Genomic DNA, 25,001 nt, shown 5'->3' on the forward strand with positions numbered 1-25,001 from the left:
GTAGCAGCGTATCGATTCTTCAGATCTGCTTGTTAAAGAATGATACATACATGATCATTTACCAACCAGCCAGAGACTTGGGGTCAGAGGTCGGTGTCAGGCGGGAGGGGTCAGCAGGAGTCCCAGTGATGCTGCCTGGGTCTGTGTCCCCTGCCCTCCTGACCCTTGACCACCCAGGGCCACCTAGACCCACAAAGTTCTCATCAACTGGAAAAGAAGAGAGGGCGACTGTTGGGTTCAAAGCACCGTTCTTCTTCCCACGGTGAGTTCCTCTCTCGCTTCTGGGGGGCGCCTGCACCGGTGGGGTCAGGAAGGCTGCGTCCCTGCGCCGTGTGCCGCGGGCCTGGGCTGGCGGGGGACTCGGAGCAGGGGTGCGGGAGGCCACCCCGGGGCCCACTGAGGCTGCTGTACGTAGTCATGTGCCTAATGAGCTTTTGCAGGCTTTCCTCCTGTGACCTCAGTGAGCTGAAACGTGCGACTAGGGTGGCGGCCGTCTGTTAATATCTGTTGGAGATGTCTGTCTAGAGACAGAGGCGGGGGAGATGTCTGTCTGTCTCTGACTGTCTGGAGCCAGAGACGGTGGGGGAACAAAATCTCTCCAGTCACATGGTTAGTTTCATGCAGAGAGGCTTCAACATCCTCTTTCCCTCCCGTCCTCTGTCTCTCTATCTCTCTGTCTCTCTCCCCTCCCCCCTGCCGGCCCCCCTCCCCCCAGCAAGCCCTACCCCAGGGGCTGGGCCCCGTCGCAGGCACCTGTGTTCCCCCAGCAGCCTCTGCCCAGACCCGGGGGTGGGGGCTTCCCTGGAGGGAGTGTGGTGTTTGCAGCCATGGCAGAGTCATTCTGCGGCAAGGAAAAAGGTCACCGGCGGCCTACGAAAGGGTCCTGCGGATCCCGGGAGAGGGCCCAGGACGCAGTGTGTCCGCACACAGGCCATCGCCCCCCGCCGGCCCTGGGTGCTCTGGAGGGGGGCGGGCCGGGCAGGGCGTCATAAACAACAATAATCGCGCTTAAGAGCTGTCCTGCCTGGAGCAGCCTTTCTTTCCCGTCTGCTACCCTGCCCGCTGCGGTTTGGAGAGGTCAGACCCAAGTGACCCTCGGCCTCGGTGAAGGGCAGCTCCCGCCGTGAGCTGGGCCTCGGCGCTCCCCGCCCCCGGGCCGTCTTCCCGTGTCTTCTCATTAGCTGTTCCCGCAGACTGGCTTCCCTCCGGAGGGGAATTCCTGAAACCCACACACCCTCGGGAGGGCTGGGCACCAGATAAAAGCCGTCCTCAAAGCCCGGCCCCTCCTGGGACCCGGTGGCTGTGCTCGGCGCGCAGCTTGTCCTCCTAAGGCAGGGGTCTGCACCCACGGAAAACAGGTTCTCGGAGTTTTTCTGGTTTGCTCCCAGCTCTCCACCGGCACATCTATTTCTGTCTTTCCTTTGGGAGAAACGTGCTTTGCCAATGACTAACCGCAGTTGTGCCGAGATGCTATCACCTGTCACCTGCACGGCAGGACCCGAGCCCATGCGGAAATGAGATAGGCCAGCGCCACCTGCCTCCCCCCTGGCAGAGCCCTGAGAAGGTCTGTGCCACCCGGGGCCGCCTCTGTCCTGTCTCAGGACTCGGGCATGGGGCCATCACAGTGACTGCCCCAGGGCCCCCTGCTGCCATCCTGAAAGGGCCCACCTTGGTGTCTGACGAGCAGCTCCCTCCCTGCGGGCCGAGGGCGGAGCCCCTGGATGGAGCTTGGGACCTATACTCCTCATGTCTGTCCTGCTGATGCTGTGTGTCCCGCTCCTGGCCCTGGCGACCCCGGGCCGAGGCACCCGGCGATGGGAACCCTGCACAGGTAAGGGGGGTATTGAGCTGGGGGCCGGGAGGGGGGCAGCTGCGCGGGTCAGGGCCACTTCCCATCCCCCGGTCAAGGTCACTGCGAGCCAGGTTGGCTTCGGGGGCACCGGCAGGTAGAGGGGGACGGGCAGAGGCAGAGATGAAAGGGGTGGGGGTGCTGGCACAGGAGAAAGCTGCTGACAGGCGGGGGACTTGGTTCAAAGCCTTAACCAGCCTCCATCCAAGGGCTTCACAAGTATTTTCCTGTGCATCCTGGGGAAAGGCCTTGCACCTGCTTCAGGAATGAGCCAGCCCCCCCTCCCTCCGCCCGCCCCCCTCAGGCCGCAAGCTCAGAGAGCCCCAGGTCTGCGCTTAGTAAAGCACAGCCCCAGACACCCACGCCAGCGCTGGGGAGAGTGCCACCGGCTGGCTCCTGGCGGGGGCGCGGTTCTGCTCCCCCTCGTTCGGAAAGGTTGACTAGCTAACGGCCATGACATCACTCTGTCTTTCTGGAGTCGCTACCAAGAGATTTTACTTATCAGAGCTAACGTTAAACACAAAGTAGCCGGAGGAGGAGGCCTAGCAGCTGGAGACCCGCCGCAGGTGGGTGAGTGAGGTCCGCGGCGCGGGGCTGGGGGGGGGGGGGGGGGGGGGGGGGGGGGGGGGGTGGGCAGGTGCCAGGGGATTGGCAGGGCCCTTCCAGTTTCATGTGCAAATTACTCAGCCGGGGTCCCTTCCATGTGAGGGCTCTTTGCTCTGATGGCCCCTGGTTCCGGTGACAGGACCGGCAGATGACTGATGCTGACCCAAGTTTGGAATGCTGACCCACAGGGTGGACGGGTGCCCCGTGAAGGGGAGCAGCCAAAGCCCTGGGGCGGGGGCAGGACTGAAACCCCCCTTCCCCCCCGGCCCTGCACTCTGGGCTCCTGTCCCCAGCGACTGCCTTGGGACTTGTGGTTTGCGAGCAGTGCAGGATTTGAAGGTCACCCGTTGCAGGCAAAACCCCCTGCACGGAGGCCACCGCGCGGTCCCGGGGGGCCCCAGAAGGACCCCCAGGCAGCGCTGCTGTAGCCGCTGTCCTGAGTGCGGCAGTCTCCCCGGTGGGGAATGAATCACTGACGTGTACCTTCACGTTCCCTTCAGCCCTGGGAACAGAGTCAGCCTGCATAGTAATAATAAAGGTTATTTATAAAGCCCGCCCCCTGTGCCCTAAAGGCTTGTTGCAGATAGTTAAAAGGTGACCCAGTTATAAACACCGGGACTCAGGAGGAAAGATAAAAGTCGGGTGCGTTTGGAGTGCTCCCAAGGCACTCGTGCTCGGCGGTTCGGGACTTCAAATGGTTAAAGCAATCACTTTGATTCCTCTCTGTTTTGGAAGGCACCTGAGTTTATACCGCAGGGTTGTGTGAGTGTGTGTGTGTGGGGGGGGGGGGGGCGGAATTTCGCCTGCCTGGGGGCCTCGTTCCTGGTCTGTGCCACTGTGTGCACGCCAGGTGCCAGGAGCCTTGGCCGCCGCAGCCCTGGGCTGTCATGTCCTGCCCCGAGTCTGGGAGCACAGATGATACCAGCCTGGGGTGGTGACTGTGGGTGCCGTGCTGTCTGCGAGGGTTTTAGTGCCCCTGGGCGTCCCACCCCGCTCTGTGGAGGGTGCCGTGCTGGGGAGATGGGGCGGCTTTGGCTCCCACTGCTGCCGTCGTCTGCCTCTGCTGCGAGGCTGCTGGGGGACTATGGGCTGGATTTGGGGGTACCCTCACCCCAGCGGGGCAGTAAAGGTACCCTTACACCTGCACTCTGGGAAGAGGTAACTCAGTGCTGGCGATGGCAGGGCGGCCAGAGGGGCCCAGGAGTCGGCAGAACTGGGAAGTTGAGTCTGGAGGACTCTGAGTTCACCGTTGGGGAGGTGTGGGCAGGACGGTCCAGGAGGCTGGGGGTGTGGGGGGAGGGCCTCGTCTGGACGGCAAGCGGGCCACTTCTGTGCGGCTTTTGTGGGAACGAGATGGCAGGGCCGTGTGCCGGACAGCCAGGGCGGGCACGGGGTCCGGGCGGGAAAGCTGGCAGGGTCGCGTGGGTGCTCACGTTGGTGAGCAGCTCACTAGTGCTCTTTGGAGGGGGGGGGGGGCTCACCACTCCCAGACACCTTACGGATAGGTGTTTTAGTGGTAGGGTAGTTGGGTCACGTGTCTGCCCAGGAGACCACCGGCCGAGTGGCAGGGCCTGGGGCCCGGCCTTTCTGCGCAGGTGTGGGTGCAGGTGCGTCTGAGGTTGGGGCAAGTCTCAGAAAGCCTTGGCCAAGCGGGACAGAGGGGCCGGCGGGCAGGCCGCATGCACGAGGCCACCAGGGGGCAGGTGGGAGGTGCAGGCTGGGGAAACCTACGTGGTGGCCCTCGGACAGGTTTCAGGGCTCAGGGGCGCAGGGTGTGCACGTGGTGTTGGCGTGGCCTTCCGGGGGTTGAGTGTGGCCAGCAGGATTCCAGGGCGACATGCCTCTTATAAGCCGTTGGCCTCCCTGGCTCCAGGAGCCAGCCCGCGTCTCCTGACCCCTGACCCCTCGGCCGCTCCGCCAAGCGGGGCCAGCTGCTTCGGGACCAAAATGTTGAGGTTTGGGTCCCTAAGGTCCTTCCTGGGTCCTGTAGGACACCCGTGGTTCTGGGCTGCGCGGCGTGCGTGGTGCCGGGAAAGTGGCTGGGGCCGTCCTGGGGGAGACGCCTTGATGGGCTGTGCTGTGGACAGTGGGGTGGGGGGAACACTGGGGGGAAGTCCCTGGCATCCATCACACCCAGCTCACGTCCACGGGGACGGGAGGCCGAGGTGGAGAGACGCAGCTGGACCCTCCCGGGCTGGCCCGCTGGGGCGCTCCAAGGGGCTGGGTACGGAGAAGGGGTGGGGGGCACAATTGTCAGCTGCTGCCGGACGTCAGGGTCATGGTGTCTCCCCTTCCATTTCTTCCCCTCCTGCTGCCCCCAGAGCATCCGGGGATGGGCTCCTCGCCAGGGCTCAGCCTTGGCGTCACTCGGAACCTAGTCCGAGTGAATCCCTTCACTCACCCCTTCTTACCCCTCCTTCCCTCCTTCATTCACTCCATACCCAGGCAAGGGCGGTGCTGTGCCCACCCCTGGGGACACTAGAATCACAGAGCCACCAGCAGCTGCGACATCCTCCAGAGTGGGAGGGGCCCGGGGGGGGGGCTCAAGAAGGAACTTTGAGGGTGGCAGTGGGGGACCCAGGGTGCCAGTTGCAGGAGCAGGTGGGGTGGTCAGACCTGGGCTCTGGGTGCCTGCGGGGGCCCTTCATCCCTAGAGCTAGAGAAAGTACTCACGAGATGACAGAACAGATCCGCATTTTATTTATTTATTTTTCAACGTTTGTTTATTTTGAGACAGAGACAGAGAGTGCGAGCATGAGCAGGGGAGGGGCAGAGGGAGGGCGAGAGAGTGGTTTCCCCGTTGTCAGCGCAGGGCCTGCCTCCAGTCTGGAACTCACAAACCCGTGAGATCGTGACCTGAGCCGAGCTCGAAAGTTGGGTGCTTACCCGACGGAGCCCCCAGACCTGCATTTTAATTTTTTTTTTTTTTTCAACGTTTATTTATTTTTGGGACAGAGAGAGACAGAGCATGAACGGGGGAGGGGCAGAGAGAGAGGGAGACACAGAGTCGGAAACAGGCTCCAGGCTCCGAGCCATCAGCCCAGAGCCTGACGCGGGGCTCGAACTCACGGACAGCGAGATCGTGACCTGGCTGAAGTCGGACGCCTAACCGACTGCGCCACCCAGGCGCCCCAACCAGACCTGCATTTTAAAAGCTGCCTGGCAGTAAGGAGGCCGGGGAGCTGGCCCAGCGGGCAGCATCTGGCCTCTTGCGCGTTTGGGGGGCAGGAAGCCTGGATGGCTCTCTCGGCCACCAACTTTGTCCTTGGACTTGTTCAGCCAGAAGCTTGCAGGAGAGTGGTGCTTTCCAGCCTGAGTTCTGGGGAATCCTGGCCCCTGGGAGAGGCCCTCAAATCGGTTCCTGGAGACCCTGTGTGGGCACGACGCCCTCTCCTGGCGGCTCACGGAGCATCCTCCCGCAGGAAGAAGAGGCTTCTGTACCGCCTTTGTCCAGGGGGGGACTTCCCACTGGGGCTGGGGGCCTCCTGGTGGAGCACAAGCAGCCAGAGCCCCAGGTCTCATCTGAGCGCCGCGCCCCCAGGAGACCCCTCCGCACCCCTCACCTTCGTCTCCCCAAAATCACACCTCAGAGAGAACCACCCCACTCACTCCCCAGTGCAGAGGAGGTGAGATACCAGCCAGGGCCCCGCACTGCCACCAGGGGAGGCTGACTCTGTCACCCTGACGTCGTCCTCTTTAAAAATTCTCACCCATTAGGCCAGGGCACTTTTTGTTTGCACGAAAGTTAGGAAGCAAAGAATATTAATTAAAAAAATTTTTTTTAGTGTTTATTTTTGAGAGAGAGAGAGAGAGAGAGAGAGAGAGAGAGAGAGACAGCACGAGCAGGGGAGGGGCAGAGAGAGAGGGAGACACAGAATCCGAAGCAGGCTCCAGGCTCCGAGCTGTCAGCACAGAGCCCAACGCGGGGCTCGAACTCACAGACCGTGAGGAAGTGAACCTGTCTGGGACTGAGGCCTGCTATGGGGAGCCCTGGGAAACGTGGGGGCCCCGTCCGGACAGCCTTGAGGGAAGTGCCCTGGAAGGCAGCACCCCTGGGCCTCAGACGCCAGGGTGTTGGAACTCAAAGTGGCTTAGCCTCTGGGGTCTTCCTCTTGACCTCTGTCACACCGGGCGGGGTCTGCGGCCGGGGACGGCATGGCACATTGGCATGTGCAGGCAGAGGCGGGGGGACATTTGAATAAAACACTGAAGTTCAAGGGCAGATGGAGACAGAGAGACTCAGAAGGCAATGCCCCCTTTAGCTGTCTCCCTGGAAGGCCCGGCCCCACCAGCCTCCCGGCCCAGAAACCGCCTTGGGCCCTGCATCCTGGTACTGGACTGACCGGGGAGAGCGAGGCCTGGGGCAATGGGGCCTTCTTGCCAAGGGGCCCCCTGTCCGGGTGGCTGTGGCCACCTGAGGCCCGAACATTCCGTCCAGCCACCCGGAGCCGCCTGGAGGAGCAGTTGGTGACCACCAGGGTGGGCCTCAGAACTCACTGCCATTGGAAGTGTTCCCAAGATGTGGCTCGTCAGCAGGATTGCTAAAGCCAGGGTTCCGTCAGCCCGGAGGCTGGGAGTGAGGGCCAGGGGAGGCCAGGACTGCAGGTTTATTCGCTTAGCTCCACATGTGTGCTTGGGAGGAGGCAGACAGCTTCTAGGGCCAGGAGCCCCAGTAAGACTACAGAGCTGGGGGCCGTGGCTGCCAGAAACAGCCTGCGGGCCTTTCAGTAACGGGAGGGCTGGCTCCGGTTCATCTGGTCGTGATGTGAGGCTGCGAACCGGCCCGGCCCTGGTTATTAGGGTCCGAAGATGGTGCACGTTCACGCTGACGTGTGTGCCCAAGATTGCGCTGGGTTAGATCCTGAAGGAGGCAGGGAAGAGCCGGGGGTCCCCAGAGTGCTCAGCTGGCCCTGGGGGGACATGCCCATCAGAATGGTGGCCTCAGCAGGCAGGGCGGGGGCACACGGGGCGGCAGAGCAGGGATACACTGGAGGAGGGTCTGCAGCAGGGGCTGGGCTGGCAGCAGGAGGGGGCTGAGCAGGGGGAATCCTTGCAGCAGACAGGGGTGCAGCACACGGGCTTGCAGCGCACAGGGGTGCAGCAGACGGGCTTGCAGCACACAGGGGTGCAGCAGGCGGGCCTGCACACGGGGCAGCAGAGCAGGGATACACTGGAGGAGGGTCTGCAGCAGGGGCTGGGCTGGCAGCAGGAGGGGGCTGAGCAGGGGGAGTCCTCGCAGCACACAGGGGTGCAGCAGACGGGCTTGCAGCACACAGGGGTGCAGCAGGCGGGCCTGCACACAGGGCGGCAGAGCAGGGATACACTGGAGGAGGGTCTGCAGCAGGGGCTGGGCTGGCAGCAGGAGGGGGCTGAGCAGGGGGAGTCCTCGCAACACACAGGGGTGCAGCAGACGGGCTTGCAGCACACAGGGGTGCAGCAGACGGGCTTGCAGCACACAGGGGTGCAACAGTCTCCCTGGCAGGGGGAGGAGGTGCAGCAGGACGGCTGGCAGCATGAAGAGGTTGTGCAGGGAGAGTCCTCACAGCAGACAGGGGTGCAGCAGGTGGGCCTGCACACGGGGCGGCAGAGCAGGGACACGCAGGAGGAGGGTCTGCAGCAGGGGCTGGGCTGGCAGCAGGAAGAGGTTGAGCAGGGGGAGTCCTCGCAGCACACAGGGGTGCAGCACACGGGCTTACAGCAGACAGAGGTGCAGCAGACAGACTTGCAGCACACAGGGGTGCAGCACACGGGCTTGCAGCACACAGGGGTGCAGCACACGGGCTTGCAGCACGCAGGGGTGCAGCAGACGGGCTTGCAGCACGCAGGGGTGCAGCAGTCTCCCTGGCAGGGGGAGGAGGGGCCGCACAGGAGGGTCAGGCAGGGGGCCGGGGCGCAGCACGGGGGCTCGCAGCAGCTCTCTGGGCAGTCGTCCACCTGCCAGGAGGAGTCGGGGCAGGAGTCCGAGGCCCCGGGCAGGCAGACGCGGCTGCCATAGCTCAGGTCGCTGGAGCAGACGGACAGGGCGGACGCGGCCATGGCGGGGGCGGTGGGGCTGGTGGAGGGAGTGGGTGTGGGTGTGGGTTGTGTGAGTGTGTGTGTGAGTGCGGGTGTGCGTGCCAGCTGTTCAGGCTCACTTTTATAGCCCTCTGTGTTGTGTGTTTTGCCAGCAGAGGCTCAGGACATTTCCCCTTCCTTGTTGGTGTTTAGAGCTAGTTTTCAGGGACCCCTCATTACGGCTTGTTTATTTTCCCGGAAGATGCCACCCAGCTCGTAAAAGTCCCCCTGTGTGTTGGGTCCTGAGCGAGTCTGCTGAGTGGGCGTGGGGCCATCCGCCCAGGCTGGAGCTGAGGCAGGTGGATGTGGTGTGTGTGTGTGGGGGGGGTGGGCTCTCAGCCAGTGGACAGTCGTCTTAGGGACGTGGTAACAGGGGAGGTGACTCGGATTCTGGCCTCAGGAATAGCTCCTGATGTGGGTGCCCGTCTCTGGGGCACGTGGTCCCCATTCTTTTGCATTTGTCACCAAGTGCAAAGAGATGAAGGGAGGGTAGAAATGCCTGAGAGGGCTCTGGCCGTGGTGCGGGCTGTCTCTGCCTGACCACTGCCTGGGTGGAAGGCTGTGGCCTGGGGACGAACGGGCTGTGTGCTGTGGGGTCAAGTTCGTGGGCAGGGGGAGGGGTGGGCCTGTGCCTGGCCAGGCAGCCGCCATAATTCTCTGGGCGTGTCTCCTTTCCAACCTCTGGGCTCCCAGGGCCCCTGTGGCTCTGGCCACAAGGTGGGCGTGGTGGGGCAGGGCATGTGGCCCCCCTCACCTCCCCTGGCTGGGCTGTGGACCGGTTTTGCACCCCCCCCCCCCCCCCGCTTGCTTGTCAAGCAGCTGGTTGCATTTCCTTCTGCCCCTTCTTCCCCCTCCCTCCCCGTGCCACTCAGCCTCTCCCTGCCATTGTATCTTTCCTGGGGCTGAGCCTGGAGTCCCCTCTGTGGGCCCCCGGGACGCCCCTGTGGGATATTCAGGGTCCCGGAAACTGTCACTAAAAGCTCTTGTGCCAGGCACAGCCAGGGGCCGGGGCAGCAGGGGGTGGGGGCGTGGGGGATGGGGGTGGGCCAGCAGATGTAGATCAGCCCTGGGCCAGGGCCTCTGCCGGAGGAGGGGGAGGGGAGACACAGGCAGGTGGGTAACCGGAGGCAGGGTGCCTGTGGGGGCTCAGGGAGTCAGCGGGGCCAGCACGCGGAGGTTCTGTGATATCTCAGTCACTGTGCAGGGGTGTGGTGGCCGTGCGAGGGGTCTGGGGTGGTGGGAGGGCAGCCGACTCTCAGAGGCCGTGCACACGCGACTGGGTTAGCGTATCTGCCGGGTTTGGGGGTGGCTGGACCAGACTCCTTAGAAGGCTGGGGGTTTATTTTATTTTTTAAATTATCAGTGCTATTCTACATTGTCTCGGCGACATTTCAAACCAGAATCCTTAGAAACGATGAAAGCTACGTTCATCACACAAACTTGACCGTGCACGTGTGTATTTGCTTCCTGGGATTGGGTGTAACAAACCACCACACTCCCGATGCTTTAAAACAACAGAAATTTATTCTCTCAGTTCTGGGGACCAGAGTTCTGAAAGCAGGTCTCTCCAGCTGAGATCGGGGTGTGGGCAGGGCTCCTGCCCCTCGGGAGGCTCTGGAGGAGGGTCTCTCCTGCCCTTTCCAGCTCGGTGACTCCCCCTGGCTTGTGGCCACAGCGTCCCGAGCTCTGCCTCCCGTCACATCACCTCCTCCTCCTCCTCGTCTGCCTCTCTGGTGTAAGGACCCCAGACGGCCCCTGGATGTCTAGGGCCCACGTGGCTGGCCCGGGTCACCTGCCCACCGTGGGATTCTGCATTTAGTCAGCCATCCACAGTTACCCTTCGAAGTCCGTTTTTCCATGCAAGGTCACAGGTGCCGTTTGGGGTTCTGGTGAAGCTGTCTTTGGGAGCGTTATGTGGCCTATCACCGTGTCCCTGCAAACATACCTATGTTTTATTTGCACTGCCCACCACTGCTGGGGCTTGAACCACGTCAGCCGGGCACTCTGTGGGCCTCTGTCCCCTCTGTGGCAAGATGGGCTCACAGGGTTATCTGAGGATGGTGTGATTTAGACACAGCAGGTGCCTGGAGCTTACTAAATGCTTCACACAAGTCGGCCGCTCTCACTGGGGTTTTATCAGCCATGTGGCGGCATCATGCTTAACAATGCGACCTGAGTATCCATTAAGCTTAGAAAAGTCATGATGCAATCAGCTAGAAGGTTCTCAGAGGCTGTCAGGCACGTGCGTATGCCCGGAAGGTGCACAGCAGGGCCCGAGGCTTCAGGTCCCGGAGGGCGGTCACCGTCTGGCCCTGTGGTAAGGTTCAAAGCACGGATTTCTGGGACATAGGTCCTGGAGAACTGGACGGCCGTGTCCTGCCCCCGCTGGGGCTTCCCTTTACAGGAGACCCCGTGCAGGCCCTCACTCCCTAGATGCTTTGGATCAAAAGGGGGGCTCCAGGAGGTCCGTGCTGGCTCTTCCCGCTCAGACTTAGCAGTTCCGCAGGCACAGAGCTGCAGGGTGAGGACAGGACCACACGGGGACGGGCGAGTGCTCTGCCATGTGACCTCAGTGCCGGCGCTCCCCGGCCTGCCCTGGCCGTCGGCGTGAGGGCGCAGGGCCCCGGAAGGCAGAGTCCTCTCGCAGTCGTTGAGTTCCCATCATCTTTCTGCAAGGCCGGCATCTCCTACCGGACCTTCCTCAGAGGGATGTGCACGAGCCGCGGGGGGCCTCCAAGCAGCGGGCCTGTCATCTTCTGCCTGGCCCCGTTGCAGCTCTCGGCCCCCGTCTTATCTGCCCGGTGTTGTTTATCAAACGAGGGACCACTGTTGCCAGAACCGGGGAAATGGAGGCAGGCACAGACCCTGAAGGCCTCTCCCTGGAAGAACCGCCAGCCGGGCAGGGGGTGGGGGTGGGGGTGGGAGGGCCACGGCAGGAGCCCCATTCCCCTGGAGGGGGGGCCAGTTCAGCTCAGATGAGCCTAAGCTCAACTTCTGCAGGTCCTGGGGGGTCACATCTGGAGATGCACACGTGGCCTGGAGCCCAGGAGAAGCCGGACGTGTCCGGAGAGAGAGCCAAGGTGCAGGGGGAGGGAGGTCAGGGTGGGGCCCTGGAAAAGTCAAGAGCTGTGTCCTAGAGGCCGGGGCCAGCTCTGCAGGGACAGATGCATAGGAGAGGGAGCAGGAGTGACGCTAACGGGAGCACGGGGGCCTTTGGTGGCTGTGCCAGGCTGGGTCAGGGGCTGGGGTGTGGGAGGGTGGGGGGAAGGGTGTCTCCGTGGAGGGTGTGCAGAAGGAGGTCACTGAGAGCCGAGGCTCTACTCTGAAGGGGACAGACACAGGCTGCTCTGGGCCGGGAGCGGGGTGGGCGCTGTGCTCTAATCATGACTACAGAGGGAAAGGCGTTCGGCCCTGTGTGTGTGGTCTGAGGACGCAGCTCCGGAGACAGGAGGGTGTTAGGTGCTGGAGAAGGAAGGCGGGGCAGGAGGGCTCTGGCGGCCAAAGGGGTGCTTGCTGGACCCCTGCACCCCCCCTTCCCTCCCAGGGTACGCCAAACCCTGCGTCCTGCCGGGCTCCCTGCAGAGGGGAGAGATGCCCAGGGTTGCTGTGCCCGGGATGGCTGCCACTGAGTCCCTGAGGGTCTACCCGCCAGGGCCACGGCCACGGCCACCATGCCTGTGACTGGCCCAGATCTTGCGGGACGGGAGCCCCGTGCCAGGCCAGTGAGAGGCGGGGCCCTGAGGAAGGGCTGGTGTGGCCGAGGACCACAGGGCAGCCAGTCCTCACTTCTGTGGGGACCGGCTGGGTGTTCAACTAGGATTGGCCCCAAGAGAACCAGGTGACACGGGGTTAATGCAAGCACGTTTATTAGGTTTTCCCGAGCAGCTTCCGAGGAGGGGAGACCATTTGTGGCCTGCTCTTCGGACGTGGTCGCAAGTCATGACCATTGGCACCCCGGGAGGAGTGTGGCAGGGGGGTGGGAAGAGTCATCCTGAGTTGGGTGGGAACCCCCTCCCACCCAGGCCTGAGAGGAGGGGGTGCTGTCTATACTTGACAGGGGCCTAAGAGACAGACCCCAAAGCAGCTGGGAGGCTGGTAGGTGGGAGCGCTGGGGGTCCCCACAGTGACGGCTGGCCACATCACTGGCAGCAGGACTTCTGGGCCGAGGCAGGGTGGGAGCAGGCGGGGCGGGGGCACACGGGGCGGCAGAGCAGGGATACACTGGAGGAGGGTCTGCAGCAGGGGCTGGGCTGGCAGCAGGAGGGGGCTGAGCAGGGGGAGTCCTCGCAGCACACAGGGGTGCAGCACACGGGTTTGCAGCAGACAGGGGTGCAGCAGACGGGCTTGCAGCACACAGGGGTGCAGCAGATGGGCTTGCAGCAGACAGGGGTGCAGCAGACGGGCTTGCAGCATGCAGGGGTGCAGCAGACGGGCTTGCAGCACACAGGGGTGCAGCAGTCTTCCTGGCAGGGGGAGGAGGTGCAGCAGGACGGCTGGCAGCAGGAAGAGGTTGTGCAGGGGGAGTCCTCGCAGCAGACAGGGGTGCAGCAGATGGGTTTGCAGCAGACAGGGGTGCAGCAGACAGGCTTGCAGCAGACAGGGGTGCAGCAGACGGGCTTGCAGCACGCAGGGGTGCAGCACACGGGCTTGCAGCAGACAGGGGTGCAGCACACGGGCTTGCAGCACGCAGGGGTGCAGCAGACGGGCTTGCAGCACGCAGGGGTGCAGCAGTCTCCCTGGCAGGGGGAGGAGGGGCCGCACAGGAGGGTCAGGCAGGGGGCCGGGGCGCAGCACGGGGGTTCGCAGCAGCTCTCTGGGCAGTCGTCCACCTGCCAGGAGGAGTCGGGGCAGGAGTCCGAGTCCCCGGGCAGGCAGACGCGGCTGTCATAGCTCAGGTCGCTGGAGCAGACGGACAGGGCGGACGCGGCCATGGCTGGGGCGGTGGGGCTGCAGGAGGGAGTGGGTGTGGGTGTGGGTGTGGTGGGTGCTCGGGGTGTTTGGGGCTTATATACACCTCGGGGCTGTGTGTTGTTCATCACGAGGCCTGAAAAGCCCGTCCGCTTGTTGCTGGAACACGTCCCTGAGGAAGCTGGTCACGGGCCCGCGGCGGGTAGCTTAGCCCATTAATGACGCGGAGGGTCAGTCACCCCTGATACCCGCCCTCCGCTCCCAGCGTCCCTCTGCGGCTCCTTACTCTTACTTCCCTCTCAGCACCAGAGAAATCATGGGCCTATTTTTTCATATTGTCTTTATTTGGGGAAATCATTCTGTTCCGAATCCATCAACCAACGGATAGCTTGGGAGCTGTATTTATTTTTGGTGTATGTGCAAACACGCGTGTGTAATAGCTCTTTTGTGCCCGCAGCTATTCGGAACAAGTTTGTGTACGTTTTTTTAAGTGTTTATTTTTGAGAGAGACAGAGCATAATTGGGGGAGGGGCAGAGAGAGAGAGGGAGACACAGAATCCGAAGCAGGTTCCAGGCTCGGAGCTGTCAGCACAGAGCCCGACGTGGGGCTCGAGCTCACAAACCGTGAGATCACGACCCGAGCGGAAGTCGGACGCTTAACCGACTGAGCCACTCAGGCGCCCTGAAAGTCTGTACATGTTAACCCTGTGACCCTTAACCTTGTGAAGTAGGAACTGTTGTTCCCATTTTACAGATGGGGAAACCGAGGCACGAGTGAACACCAACACCCATACAAAGTGAGCAGAAGGGCCCGGATCAGAAGTGGGGGGCCCGTGTTCTCAGGCCAAGACTCCTGCTGCCCCAGAGGGCAGAGAGCAGGCTGGCTTCTGGGAGATGCGAGGGCACAGGATGAAGGCAGATTTAGAAATGGCAGCGAGAGGTGTCCGGGAAGGTGTGCGGTGGGTGCCGGCCGGCGGGCAGCACCTGGTAAGGCCGTGCTTCTAGAACCTGGGAGAACGTGTGCTCAGTGGCCGCAGGATCGTGTGCACGGACTGTGGGGCGAGGTTGCGGGAGGCAGGTGGTCGGTAGGAGCAGGACCTTGCCCGGCTGAGAGCAGGGAGCGTGGGACAGGGCGAGTGTCCCACGGGGGCTGAGGCACCGGCCTGCAGGACCCCGGCAGGTGGCGCTGGTGAGCCATCAGCTGGCGCAGGCGGGGATGGGGACTGGGGGACGGAGCCATCGCAGGTGACCCTGAGGGAGTCCGAACCTAGTTGGGACGCGGCCAGGGGAGGCCCTGCGCACGGCCTGACTGGGACTGCCAGCTTGGTGATCGCCCCCCGACTGTCCACACTCGCAGCGGGAGGGACCGCTGCCCTCTGTGTGGGGAGGCCAGCCTGCAGTGGCCGCTTGGGCTCCGAGCGGGAGCCTGGTGTCAGCAGGAGAGTAGGGATGCAAGGGTGGGGGGGGGGGGGTGGGCAGAGCCCCTGAGCGCCCAGAAGCCTCAGGAGTGGAGGGAGAGCAGGTGGGTCCCCAGGGTTTGGGGGGCCCCTTCTGGAGGTGATGCGGGGCATTTCTGGGGAGCGTGGGGGCTCCGGGGAAGCAGGCTAGAGGGCTGTGGTGGGTGTGGCTGGTGCCGGCCAGACGGGCCGCCCTTCCTGAGCCGAGGCAGGTGCAGGCACCGGGGTCTCTGCTCACGCGGGCACGGACGGGCCACACGCGGCCAGACGCCAGTGCCCCGCAGGGAAGACAGACTTGATTGAGGATGACGCGGCGGGGCCGAGACTTGGGCATGGAGCTGAACGGGGTGCCCCGCGCAGGCAGCAGGGTGGTTGGCCAGAGGGGAGCAAACGCTGACGTGCAGAGGGTCTTGGCTGGGGGGGGCATCCGGGTTTGGGACTGGCAGTGTGGGGTGGGGCCCCTGCCTTCCAAAGAGACAGGCAGGCCCACCTTTCCTGATGACGCTTCAAAGGGATGGCGCCCTGCTTTCCGCGAAGCTGGGCTTGTGCCAGGCGCGCCTCCGGGGGCTGGGGTCTGTAGCTGCTTTGCGGGGACGCCTCTTGAGTGGGGGGCTGGCTGGGGTCGGGGGCGACCAGGCTCTCCGGGCACGTGCTTCTCCAAATGCTCGTGCGCTGAGAGTGAAGGCAGTGCCCGCTCGCTCACGGCCGCCCACCCCTCTGACGCCTGCCCGGACGCACACTCGGTCCCCTGGGACGCTGGCGCTGCTCACATTTGTGGCCGCCCAACAGGCGAGTGCTCTGTGGGCCAGCGGGGAGCCGTCCCGCCCTTGCCGCGGGAGCAGATGCCACGCGGGTCTCCCCGACCCGGTGCTGCGCCCACTGGCGGGGGCTCTGCCCATGTTCCCTCCGCTCACTGCCTCCCTGAGACGGCCACCTGCGGCCTCCTGTGCGCGTGTGCAATTATGAGCACGCAGGGGACCACTGGGTGGCTCAGTCGGTTGGGTGTTTGACTCTGGATTTTGGCTCAGGTCATGACCTAACTGTTCGCGAGTTCGAGCCCTGTGTCAGACTCTGTGCTGACGGCAAGGAACCTGCTTGGGATTTTCTCTCTCTCTCTCTCTGACCCTCCCCCACGCATGCTCTCTCTCAAAATAAATTAAAAGAGACTAAAATTATGAGCATGCAGTGGTTGTTATATGTTATTGCAGTTACCATTACAAGTATGACAAAGCCATATTCTTCTGTTTGACTTCCTTTAAAAAAGTTTTTTAATTGTAGTAAAACAGAGATAACAGAAAATCTGCCATTGTACCCATTTTCAAATGTACAGTGTCGGGGTACTAAGTGCATTCGCAATTGTGCAGCCGTCTCCACCGTCCAGCTTCAGGACTTTTGCCGTCATCCCGAACTGAAACTCTGTCCCCATGGGACACTGCCTCCCGTCCCGCAGTCCCCCCAGCAACCCCCTCCCCCCCATCCTACTGTTTCTGAGTCTGGCTGCTCTGGTACGTCATACGAGCGGGGTCAGACCATCGCTGTCCTTTTGTGGCTGGCTGACTTCACACAGCATCATGTCCCCAAGGCTCATTCATGTCGCAGTGGGTGTCAGCACGTCTTTCATCTCAAGAATGAAGAATACTCCACTCTGTGGACGGACCACATTTTGCTTAGCCATCCGTCAGTGGACCCCTGGGTTGTTTTTACCCTCTTGCTGTTGTGAACAATGCTGCAAAGAACATCTGACTGCCTTTTTTACTTTTTTGGGGTACATTCTTAGGAGTGGAGTTTCTGGGGGCGTGTGGTAAGTGCCAGAATGTTTCCAGGCTGGTGCACGACTTGATAGTCCCAGTGATGATGTTTGAGGGCTCCAATTTCTCCACATCCTTACCAACACTGGTCCCTTCTTTTTTCTTTCTTTCTTTCTTTCTTTCTTTCTTTCTTTCTTTTCTTCCTTCCTTCCTTCCTTCCTCCCTCCCTCCCTCCCTATCTCCCTTTCTCTTTCTTTCTTTCTTTCTTTCTTCTTTCCTTCCTCCCTCCCTTTCTTCTTTCTTTCTTTCTTTCTTTCTTTCTTTCTTTCTTCTTTCTTTCCTCCCTCCCTCCCTATCTCCCTTTTTCTTTCTTTCTTTCTTTCTTTCTTTCTTTCTTCTTCCTTCCTTCCTTCCTCCCTCCCTCCCTCCCTATCTCCCTTTCTCTTTCTTTCTTTCTTTCTTTCTTTTCTTTCTTTCTTTCTTTCTTTCTTCTTTCCTTCCTTCCTCCCTCCCTTTCTTTCTTTCTTTCTTTCTTTCTTTCTTTCTTTCTTTCTTTCCTCCCTCCCTATCTCCCTTTCTTTTTTCTTTCTTTCTTTCTTTCTTTCTTTCTTTCTTTCTTTCTTTCCTCCCTCCCTCCCTATCTCCCTTTTTCTTTCTTTCTTTCTTTCTTTCTTTCTTTCTTTCTTCTTTCTTCCTTCCTTCCTTCCTTCCTCCCTCCCTCCCTTTCTTTCTTTCTTTCTTTCTTTCTTTCTTTCTTTCCTCCCTCCCTCCTTCACTCCCTTCCTTCCTTCCTTCCTTCCTTGCTTCCTTCTTCCCTCTCTCTCTCTCTTTTTTCCTTCCTTCCTCCCTCCCTCCCTCCCTCCCTCTCTCTTCCTTCCTTCCTTCCTTCCTTCCTTCCTTCCTTCCTTCCTTCCTTCTGTCTTCCCTTCCTCCCTCCCTCCCTCCCTCCCTTCCTCTCTTTCTTTTTCTTTCTTTCTTTCTTTTTCTCTTTCTTTCTTTCTTTCTTTCTTTCTTTCTTTCCTCCCTCCCTCCCTCCTTCCTTCCCTCCCTTCCTTCCTTCCTTCCTTCCTTCCTTCCTTTCTTCCTTCTTCCCTCTCTCTCTCTCTTTTTTCCTTCCTTCCTTCCTTCCTTCCTTCCTCCCTCCCTCCCTCTTCCTTCCTTCCTTCCTTCCTTCCTTCCTTCCTTCCTTCCTTCTTCCCTTCCTCCCTCCCTTCCTCTCTTTCTTTTTCTCTCTTTCTTTCTTTTTCTCTTTCTTTCTTTCTTTCTTTCTTTCTTTCAATTTTAGCCATCCTAGCGCATATGAAGTAGTGTTTCATTGTGGTTGTGATTTGCATTTCCCTGATGACTAATAATGTGGGGCATCTTTTTGTGTGCATGTTGGCCCTCTGTACAGCTTTGTTGGAGAAATGTCCATTCAAGTTCCTTTCCCACTTAAAAAAAAGTGTATTTATTTTGAGAGAGTCAGAGAGAGTGTGAGTGGGAAAGGCGCAGGGAGAGGGAAAGAGAATCCCAAGTAGACTCTGTGTGCCATCAGCGTGGAGCCCGACATGGGGCTCGAACCCATGAACTGTGAAACCAGGACCTGAGCCGAAATCAATTTGGGCGCTTAACTGATTGAGCTACCCAGGTGCCCCTCTCTGCCCATTTTTAAATTGGGTTGCTTGTCTTTTTGTTGCTGAGTTGTATGGGTTCTTTATGTTTTCTGGTTATAAACTCTTATCAGACATACGATTTGCAAATATTTTCTCCCCTTCTGTAGATCGTCCTGTCGCTTTCTTGATGGTGTCTTTTGAATCACTAGAGTTTTTAATTTTGATGATGTCCAATTAATTTTTTTCTTTTGATCTTCATGCTTTTGGTGTCATAGCTAAGAACCTGTTGTCGAATCCAAGGTCACGAAGTGATTCCCCTAAGTTTTCCTCTAATACAGTTTGGTTTTAGCTCTTACATTTAGGATGTTTATGACTTTTTAGTTAATTTTTGTATATGGGGTGAGGTAGGGGTCCAACTACATTATTTTGCATGTAGAAATCTGGCTTTTCTGGCACCATTTGTTGAAAAGATGATTTCTTTCTCCACTGAACAGTCTTGAAATCCTTGTCAAAAATCAGTTGGCCATAAATATATGGGTTTATCTCTGGACTCTCAGCTTTACTCCGTCAGTGTGTATGTCTGTCCTATATGCCAGATACCACACTGACTCAATCACTGTACTCTCGTAGTAAGTTTTGAAATCAGCAATTGTGAATCCTTCAACGTTCTTCATCGTTTTCAAGTTTATTCTATTCTAGACTCTTGCCAGTTCCATATGATTTTGAAGCTCAGCCTTTTCATTTCTAGAGAAAGAGGCTTTGGAATTTTGATAAGGCTCCCACTGGGGAGTACTGTCACCTTCACAGTTAAGCGTTCCCATCCATGAACATGGGATGTCCTTGCTCTTATCCTCGTCTCCTTCAGTTCTTCCAGCAGTGTTTTAGAGCAATCGGTGTACAGGTCTTTCACCCCCTTGGTTAAATTTATTGCTAGGTGTTTTATTCTTTTGGATATGATTTTCACTGCCTGAAAAAGTGTTGAAAAGCAGATGACCACGTACACACAAAATACAGCCACTTAGTTTTAGAAAAACACTCCTGCGTATTTAATGCATCTATTGCCAAAAATGTGTTGTCGTGTTTATTACTCACTTAAGCATCGTTTACGTAGTTTTCTACTCATCTGTTTACTTACAGCACACCCATGTTTGGAAGCACAGGTTGGATTGTCGCCAGGACTTTGTGAGCACTGTTCCCGAAGTTTGCTAAAGCGTGCAGTGCTGTTGATGGCAAGTCTGATGCCAGTCTGATTTTTACTTTTCCGTAGGTGACTTTTTTGGCTTGTTTTGTTCTCTGGAGATGCTTTTGGGAACCACTTATTACCCATCCCATTCTGCAGTTCCAACAGGATGTGTCTGGGTTTTCCCCATTCCTTTTCTTGGTGTTGCTTAGTCCTTTAACCTGGGGACCGTGTTTTCCACTGTGGGAAGGACTCCTCTCCAGGGATGCATTTCCTCATCCTCCCTGTGTCCTGACTGCCTCTCCTCCCGGAATCCCACACACCAGAGGCTGCAGCCCCCGGATGGGCCCCCAGGCTGGTTTCTTTCCTCTCTCACTTTCTGCCTCTTTGATGTTTTGTTCTAAGTCTGAGAGACTTCTCAGCCTTACCTGCAAGGCCCTTTGTTTAATTTCAAATACCAACAATAGACCTTTTTTGGGTACGTTTTCTAACCGTTCCTTTTCAAAGCCTCTCCCCCCTTGCTCTATGGCTATGACATCTTCTTGAATGTCTTTGAGTGTATTTAAGATTTGTTAAAAGGTGATTTCTGCTTCATGAGCTGTCTGCCTGCTCTGGGGTGTGTTTTATGTTTGCTACCCCAGGCTGGCCTTCTCACATCACTGGCTTTGCCCATACGCTGGGGTGAGTGTGGGAGTGGTCATGGCGGCCGGGCTCCCCTTCCGCTGCGTGTCTGTGCTGAGTTAGAGAAACCTCACCCGTGTAGGGAAGTCTACATGGTGCTCCGGGATCGGGGGTGGGGCCTTGCCAGGTGGCGGGCTTACCTGGGAATAAGAAAGTTGGGAGCCCAGAAGCCAGGATGAGACTTATGTACATGGGGTGTCAACAGCCCCCCAGGAGCCTTAGCCTTTCCCGGGTGAGGTGTTAAATTGTCCTAGAGATACACACTGGTGGCGTTCTGGGGAGGTGCAGAGCCTCTGGGCACTCTGCCTCCGATGGCCCTCCCCTGTGGACACACCTTCCTCCACCGGGCCTGCCCACGGGGACCAGGTGCTGTCGTGCTCCAGGGCCCAGGGCTTCCCACCTGCTTCACCCTGCCTGGAGGTCGGCACATCTCCGCTTCCCGTTGGCTTTGTTGCGTCCCTCACCCGTTGTAGGCTGACTTCTCCCCATGGCGGGTCTTGGGAGGGTTGAGATGGGGACAGTAGGCCCAGCCCGCCATCTTGAATGGAAGCATCAGCTCTCTTGGAGTGCTGGCTTTCCCACAGCCCCCCTGGCGCTCTGGTTTGGCTGACCCACAGTCCTCCTTATTTCATTTGAATGCTGGGTCCCCAAATTCTCTTTGCACCCCAGTTCACGTGGAATATTAGGCTGCCACAGCATGAAAGGTCTTGGTTAAATTTCCCATCCAAAGCAGGAATCCCATTTGTGCCTTCTGTTTTCTTTTTAAAGGGAAATTTTATTTTGAACTACTTAGCTCAGCTATCATTTTCAACTATTTTTATTTTCATTTTATTGTGAAAAAAATCTCAGACATACAGAAAAACTGAAAGAATCACTCAGCGTGTAGCCACATATCCCGTCCTACAGTCAACAACTAACATTGTGCCTCACTTCCTTTCCCAGATTCTTACCCACAGACCGTCCCTCTACATTTCCAAGTCAGTCGCAAACAACAGTACGCTTCACTCAAACGCTCAGGAAGCATCCCATTAGTAGGAGTTTCTGTGCTTTTGTGTGTGAAGTACCGTGCCTCTTACGTGTGTCATTTGATGGCTTTTGACAAATGCGTGCATCCGAGTAAACCCTCTTGGGACCCACCACGGGACTGTGCACCCAACCTTATCGGGGCTCTGGACACAGCCTGTGCCCAACCCTTTTGGCCCCGGCCCTAACGGTCCTCCCCAAATGTCCTCTTCCACCTGGTCAGTTTACCCGAACCCCCCAGAAGCAGCCCATGTTCTGGCAATTACACATGTAACGTAGTTCGGCTTGTCGTAGAGCCTCACTTAGACACAGTCGTGTGGTGGGCGCTCTCTGCCCGACTCTGCTCACCAACACCGTGTTGCTGAGACTAAACAGTGCGGTCCTCTGCTGATTCGTGTGACTGTCATGGTGTTTATCCATCCCTGTTGATGGGCGTGTGGGTTGACTGCAGTTCTGTCTGTTATTGAGAGAGTGGAAGAAACAGACCTCGTCTTCAAGGCTTCGGTGCCCGGAAGCCAGGACGGTCCCCAGGTGCCTGTTATTTTGCAGGGCAGCTCTGGCTTTTAGGGAACTTTTTGTTCTTTGAGCTGAAATCTGTGTCCCTGTCACCTTGGCTCTTCGGTACAAACTTTTTTTTAGTATACTTTTTTTAATGTTTATTTTTGAGACAGAGAAAGAGCGTGAGCAGGGGAGGGGCAGAGAGAGAGGGAGACACAGAATCCGAAGCAGGATCCAGCCTCCGAGCTGTCAGCACAGAGCTCGACGCGGGGCTTGAACTCACAGACCGCGAGATCATGCCCTGAGCCGAAGTCGGACGCTTAACCGACGGAGTCCGCAGGCACCCCTCCTTGCTCTGGAAAGCCCGCACGTGACTGTGAGCAGCCACGGTCACTCAGGCGGTGCCCCCCCTCCATCCCTTACCCTTTGTTGCGCAGTTTCTAGGCCCTGAGGAGCCCAGCACGAAGGTCCTCGCTTGAAATGGGGGGAAGGGAGGCCCCGTCAGGTTTGACGGCCTGGTCGCCGCTTCTGTCAGAGGGGCTCCCCAGCATGCCGAGGGGCGTGACCGCCCCAGGAGGCCACCCAAGACAGGACTCGTACTCAGACATCGGCTTGTCCAAGGGGACAGGTGACAGGGAGAAACGGCTTTGGGGAACACTCACAGAAAGACACAGCGCTGAGCAGAGAGAGGGATTTTTTTTTTTTTTTTAATTTTTTTTTCAATGTTTTATTTATTTTTGGGACGGAGAGAGACAGAGCATGAAAGGGGGAGGGGCAGAGAGAGAGGGAGACACAGAATTCGAAACAGGCTCCAGGCTCTGAGCCATCAGCCCAGAGCCCGACGCGGGGCTCGAACTCACGGACCGCGAGATCGTGACCTGGCTGAAGTCGGACGCTTAACCGACTGCGCCACCCAGGCGCCCCGAGAGAGGGATTTTTAATAGCTCCTGAGCTCTCACGGATAAGACACTAGGTGGGGATTCTAGCGTCTGTGGAGTGCGGCCCCGTCGGGGATTCCATCATGAGATGTGGCGGGAGAGCTCACGCTCTGGGTGATTTGCAGCTGCAGTTAGGGGTGCCGCAGGGAACAGGCCTGAGGACCAGGGTGGGGCAGGAGGGCCGGCAGCACCCGGAGGACTGGCAGGAGGGGGTCACACACACAACAGCCTTGCCACTCACGGGCACGCAGCAGGCCAGCTGGCAGGAGCTGGGCACACAGCTGGCGCTCACCCCCCATCCACCTTCGTGCTCCCTCTTCCCACCTGTGCACTCCCCCCATCCGCCCCCCCTCGTGCTCCCTCTTCCCACCTGCGTTCTCCCTCCTCCCTCCTAGTGCTCCCTCTTCCCGCCTAAGCGCTCTCCCCATCTGCCTCCGTGCTCCCTCTTTCCGCCTGCGCACTCCCCCCCCCCCCCCCCCCCCCCCCCCCCGTCTGCCCCTGTGCTCCCTCTTCCCGCCTGCGTTCTCCCCCGCAGTTCTCCCTCTTCCTGTCTGCATGCTCCTCCCGCATCTGCCCTCATGCTCCCTCTTCCCACCCGCGGGCTCAGCCCGCCCCACCTTCCCTGCCCCCCTGCAGCGCTTCCTCCTGCGGGGGCCACTTTACTTCCCTTTCTCTGAAATGTTTCGCTTCACCCGGTTTCCAAGGACTTCTTTTTTGCTATCCATGGAGCTCTCGACGGGCAGTGCTTGTCCCCAGCACCTCAACGCCATTGCCGCTTCTGTGCCGCTTCTGATGAGAAGTCAGCAGCTTCCTTCTCCTTCTTTTTTATTTGTTTTAATTTTTTTTGACGTTTATTCATTTTGGAGAGACAGAGCGTGAGCGGGGGAGGGGCAGAGAAGGCGACGCAGAATCCCAAGCAGGCTCCAGGCTCCGAGCTGTCAGCACAGAGCCCGACGCGGGGCTCGAACCCATGATCCGTGAGGTCGTGACCTGAGCTGAAGTCGGAGGTTCAACACACTGAGCCCCAGCGGCCCCCCCCCCAGACGCCCCTGGTGTCTTTTTTTTTTTTTTTTTAATTTTTTTTTTTTCGACGTTTATATTTATTTTTGGGACAGAGAGAGACAGAGCATGAACGGGGGAGGGGCAGAGAGAGAGGGAGACACAGAATCGGAAACAGGCTCCAGGCTCTGAGCCATCAGCCCAGAGCCCGACGCGGGGCTCGAACTCACGGACCACGAGATCGTGACCTGGCTGAAGTCGGACGCTTAACCGACTGCGCCACCCAGGCGCCCCTGGTGTCTTTTTTTAAAACCAGGTTTTGGAAGCTCGTGCATCGTGTGTTCAGCGCATTGTTGTGCGTTGATTCCACCCCTCCTCCCGAGGGTGACCTTACCTGTGTGTTAGACTGTCAGATACTGGCTCACAGGCTCTTCTCATTTTTTCCTCACTCTCGCTTCTCCTGCAGGTTAGATAATTTCCCTCGACGTGGATTCACTCTCACACGCTATGACTTTCGTCGTCGGTCCGCCGTCGGGACCTCCCAGTGGATATTTCATTTCCAAGTGCCGTGCTTCTCGGTTCGAATTCCCGGTTTTTAAAGCAGTTTCCATTTACCTGCTAACATTCCGTGCCCATTCACTCACAAAAGTAATATTTTCCTTTAATTCTTCGAACACCTGTTCCTTGGATTCTTGAAACATCTACAGTCGCTGCTCCACAGTCATTGCCCAGCCGCTGTCCGGGCCATCTCGGGTTTCACGACTATTGATTGATTTTTTTTCCTTAACTGGTGGATTGCATTTTCTCTGCCTTTTGTGGCCAGTGGTTTTGTTGTTGTATATTACAATTAATTATGGTGATACATTTAGAAGGCCTGCATTCTCTTTTCCTGCCTACTCACTTTGGTTCTGGGTGATCGCCAGTTATTAATTGATCATGTTGAACTTGAGTGAGTTTTACACCTGCTCAGGGTGGATATGTGGGAAGCCCAGGGGGATTACTAAGCTCCTTGTCTTGGTGGGGGTCGAATCCCAACCGTCTTCTCTGGAAATGTTGCCACCGGTTGGCTTTGTTGGGGCAGGCCCAGAGTAGGGCTTCCTGTGGGTCTGGTCGCTGCTCCGGACGCCTGACTGTGTGGGGTCCTAGCAGCATGTGGGGGCTCCCCCTCCGTCCTGCGGCACACGCTCAATGTTAAGCCTCCGGTGGTGTTGCCCCGAGCGCAGACAGCCCTGCCACCTTGGACACATTTACAGCAGCCTCTCACGCAGACTCACGCACGTTCCCTCCCTCCTGATGCCCCACTCCTGGGATTCTAGCTGCTTCTGCTGCCCGAGCGCGGGGGGCCTTCCTCCTCGGCAAGCGGGCCGTCGTGTTCTGCGAAAACCCCAGCCCACTGAACGGCCTTCGGGACGCTGGCCTGGGCAGAGCACGTGTGCACGCTTCCTCTCAGCAGCCGGTCTGTGCCCGA

General features: G+C 58.7%; 2 protein-coding genes across 3 annotated transcripts in view; one reads left to right on the forward strand and one right to left on the reverse strand.

The window, feature by feature from the left end:
• Positions 1 to 1,011: 1,011 nt before the first annotated feature.
• The window catches only part of TSPEAR (thrombospondin type laminin G domain and EAR repeats), a 159,395-nt gene continuing 135,405 nt past the window's right edge, over positions 1,012 to 25,001 (forward strand). For both annotated transcript variants that reach the window (XM_045501156.1, XM_045501157.1), the window contains exon 1: positions 1,012 to 1,831. In XM_045501156.1, the coding sequence (XP_045357112.1) occupies positions 1,747 to 1,831 (85 nt within the window). In that variant the 5' untranslated portion in view covers positions 1,012 to 1,746. The remainder of the gene's footprint in view (positions 1,832 to 25,001) is intronic.
• On the reverse strand, positions 7,397 to 8,698 carry LOC123575890 (keratin-associated protein 10-12). Its single transcript, XM_045436828.1, has 2 exons — positions 8,129 to 8,698; positions 7,397 to 7,993 (listed from the first exon to the last, which is right to left on the reverse strand). The coding sequence occupies exons 1-2, from the start codon at positions 8,489 to 8,491 to the stop codon at positions 7,397 to 7,399; spliced, it is 960 nt and encodes a 319-aa protein (XP_045292784.1). The 5' UTR covers positions 8,492 to 8,698.

The sequence above is a fragment of the Leopardus geoffroyi genome, chromosome C2, assembly GCF_018350155.1.
Source record: "Leopardus geoffroyi isolate Oge1 chromosome C2, O.geoffroyi_Oge1_pat1.0, whole genome shotgun sequence".
Lineage (NCBI taxonomy): Eukaryota > Metazoa > Chordata > Mammalia > Carnivora > Felidae > Leopardus > Leopardus geoffroyi.

Excerpts from the sequence above, each read along its gene's own strand:
- LOC123575890 (XM_045436828.1), bottom strand. The coding sequence starts at position 8,491 with ATGGCCGCGTCCGCCCTGTCCGTCTGCTCCAGCGACCTGAGCTATGGC. Across the intron at positions 7,994-8,128 it reads AGCCCGTGTGCTGCACCCCT|GACTCTCCCTGCACAACCTC; the intron begins GTGTGCTGCGAG and ends GTCTGCTGTGAG.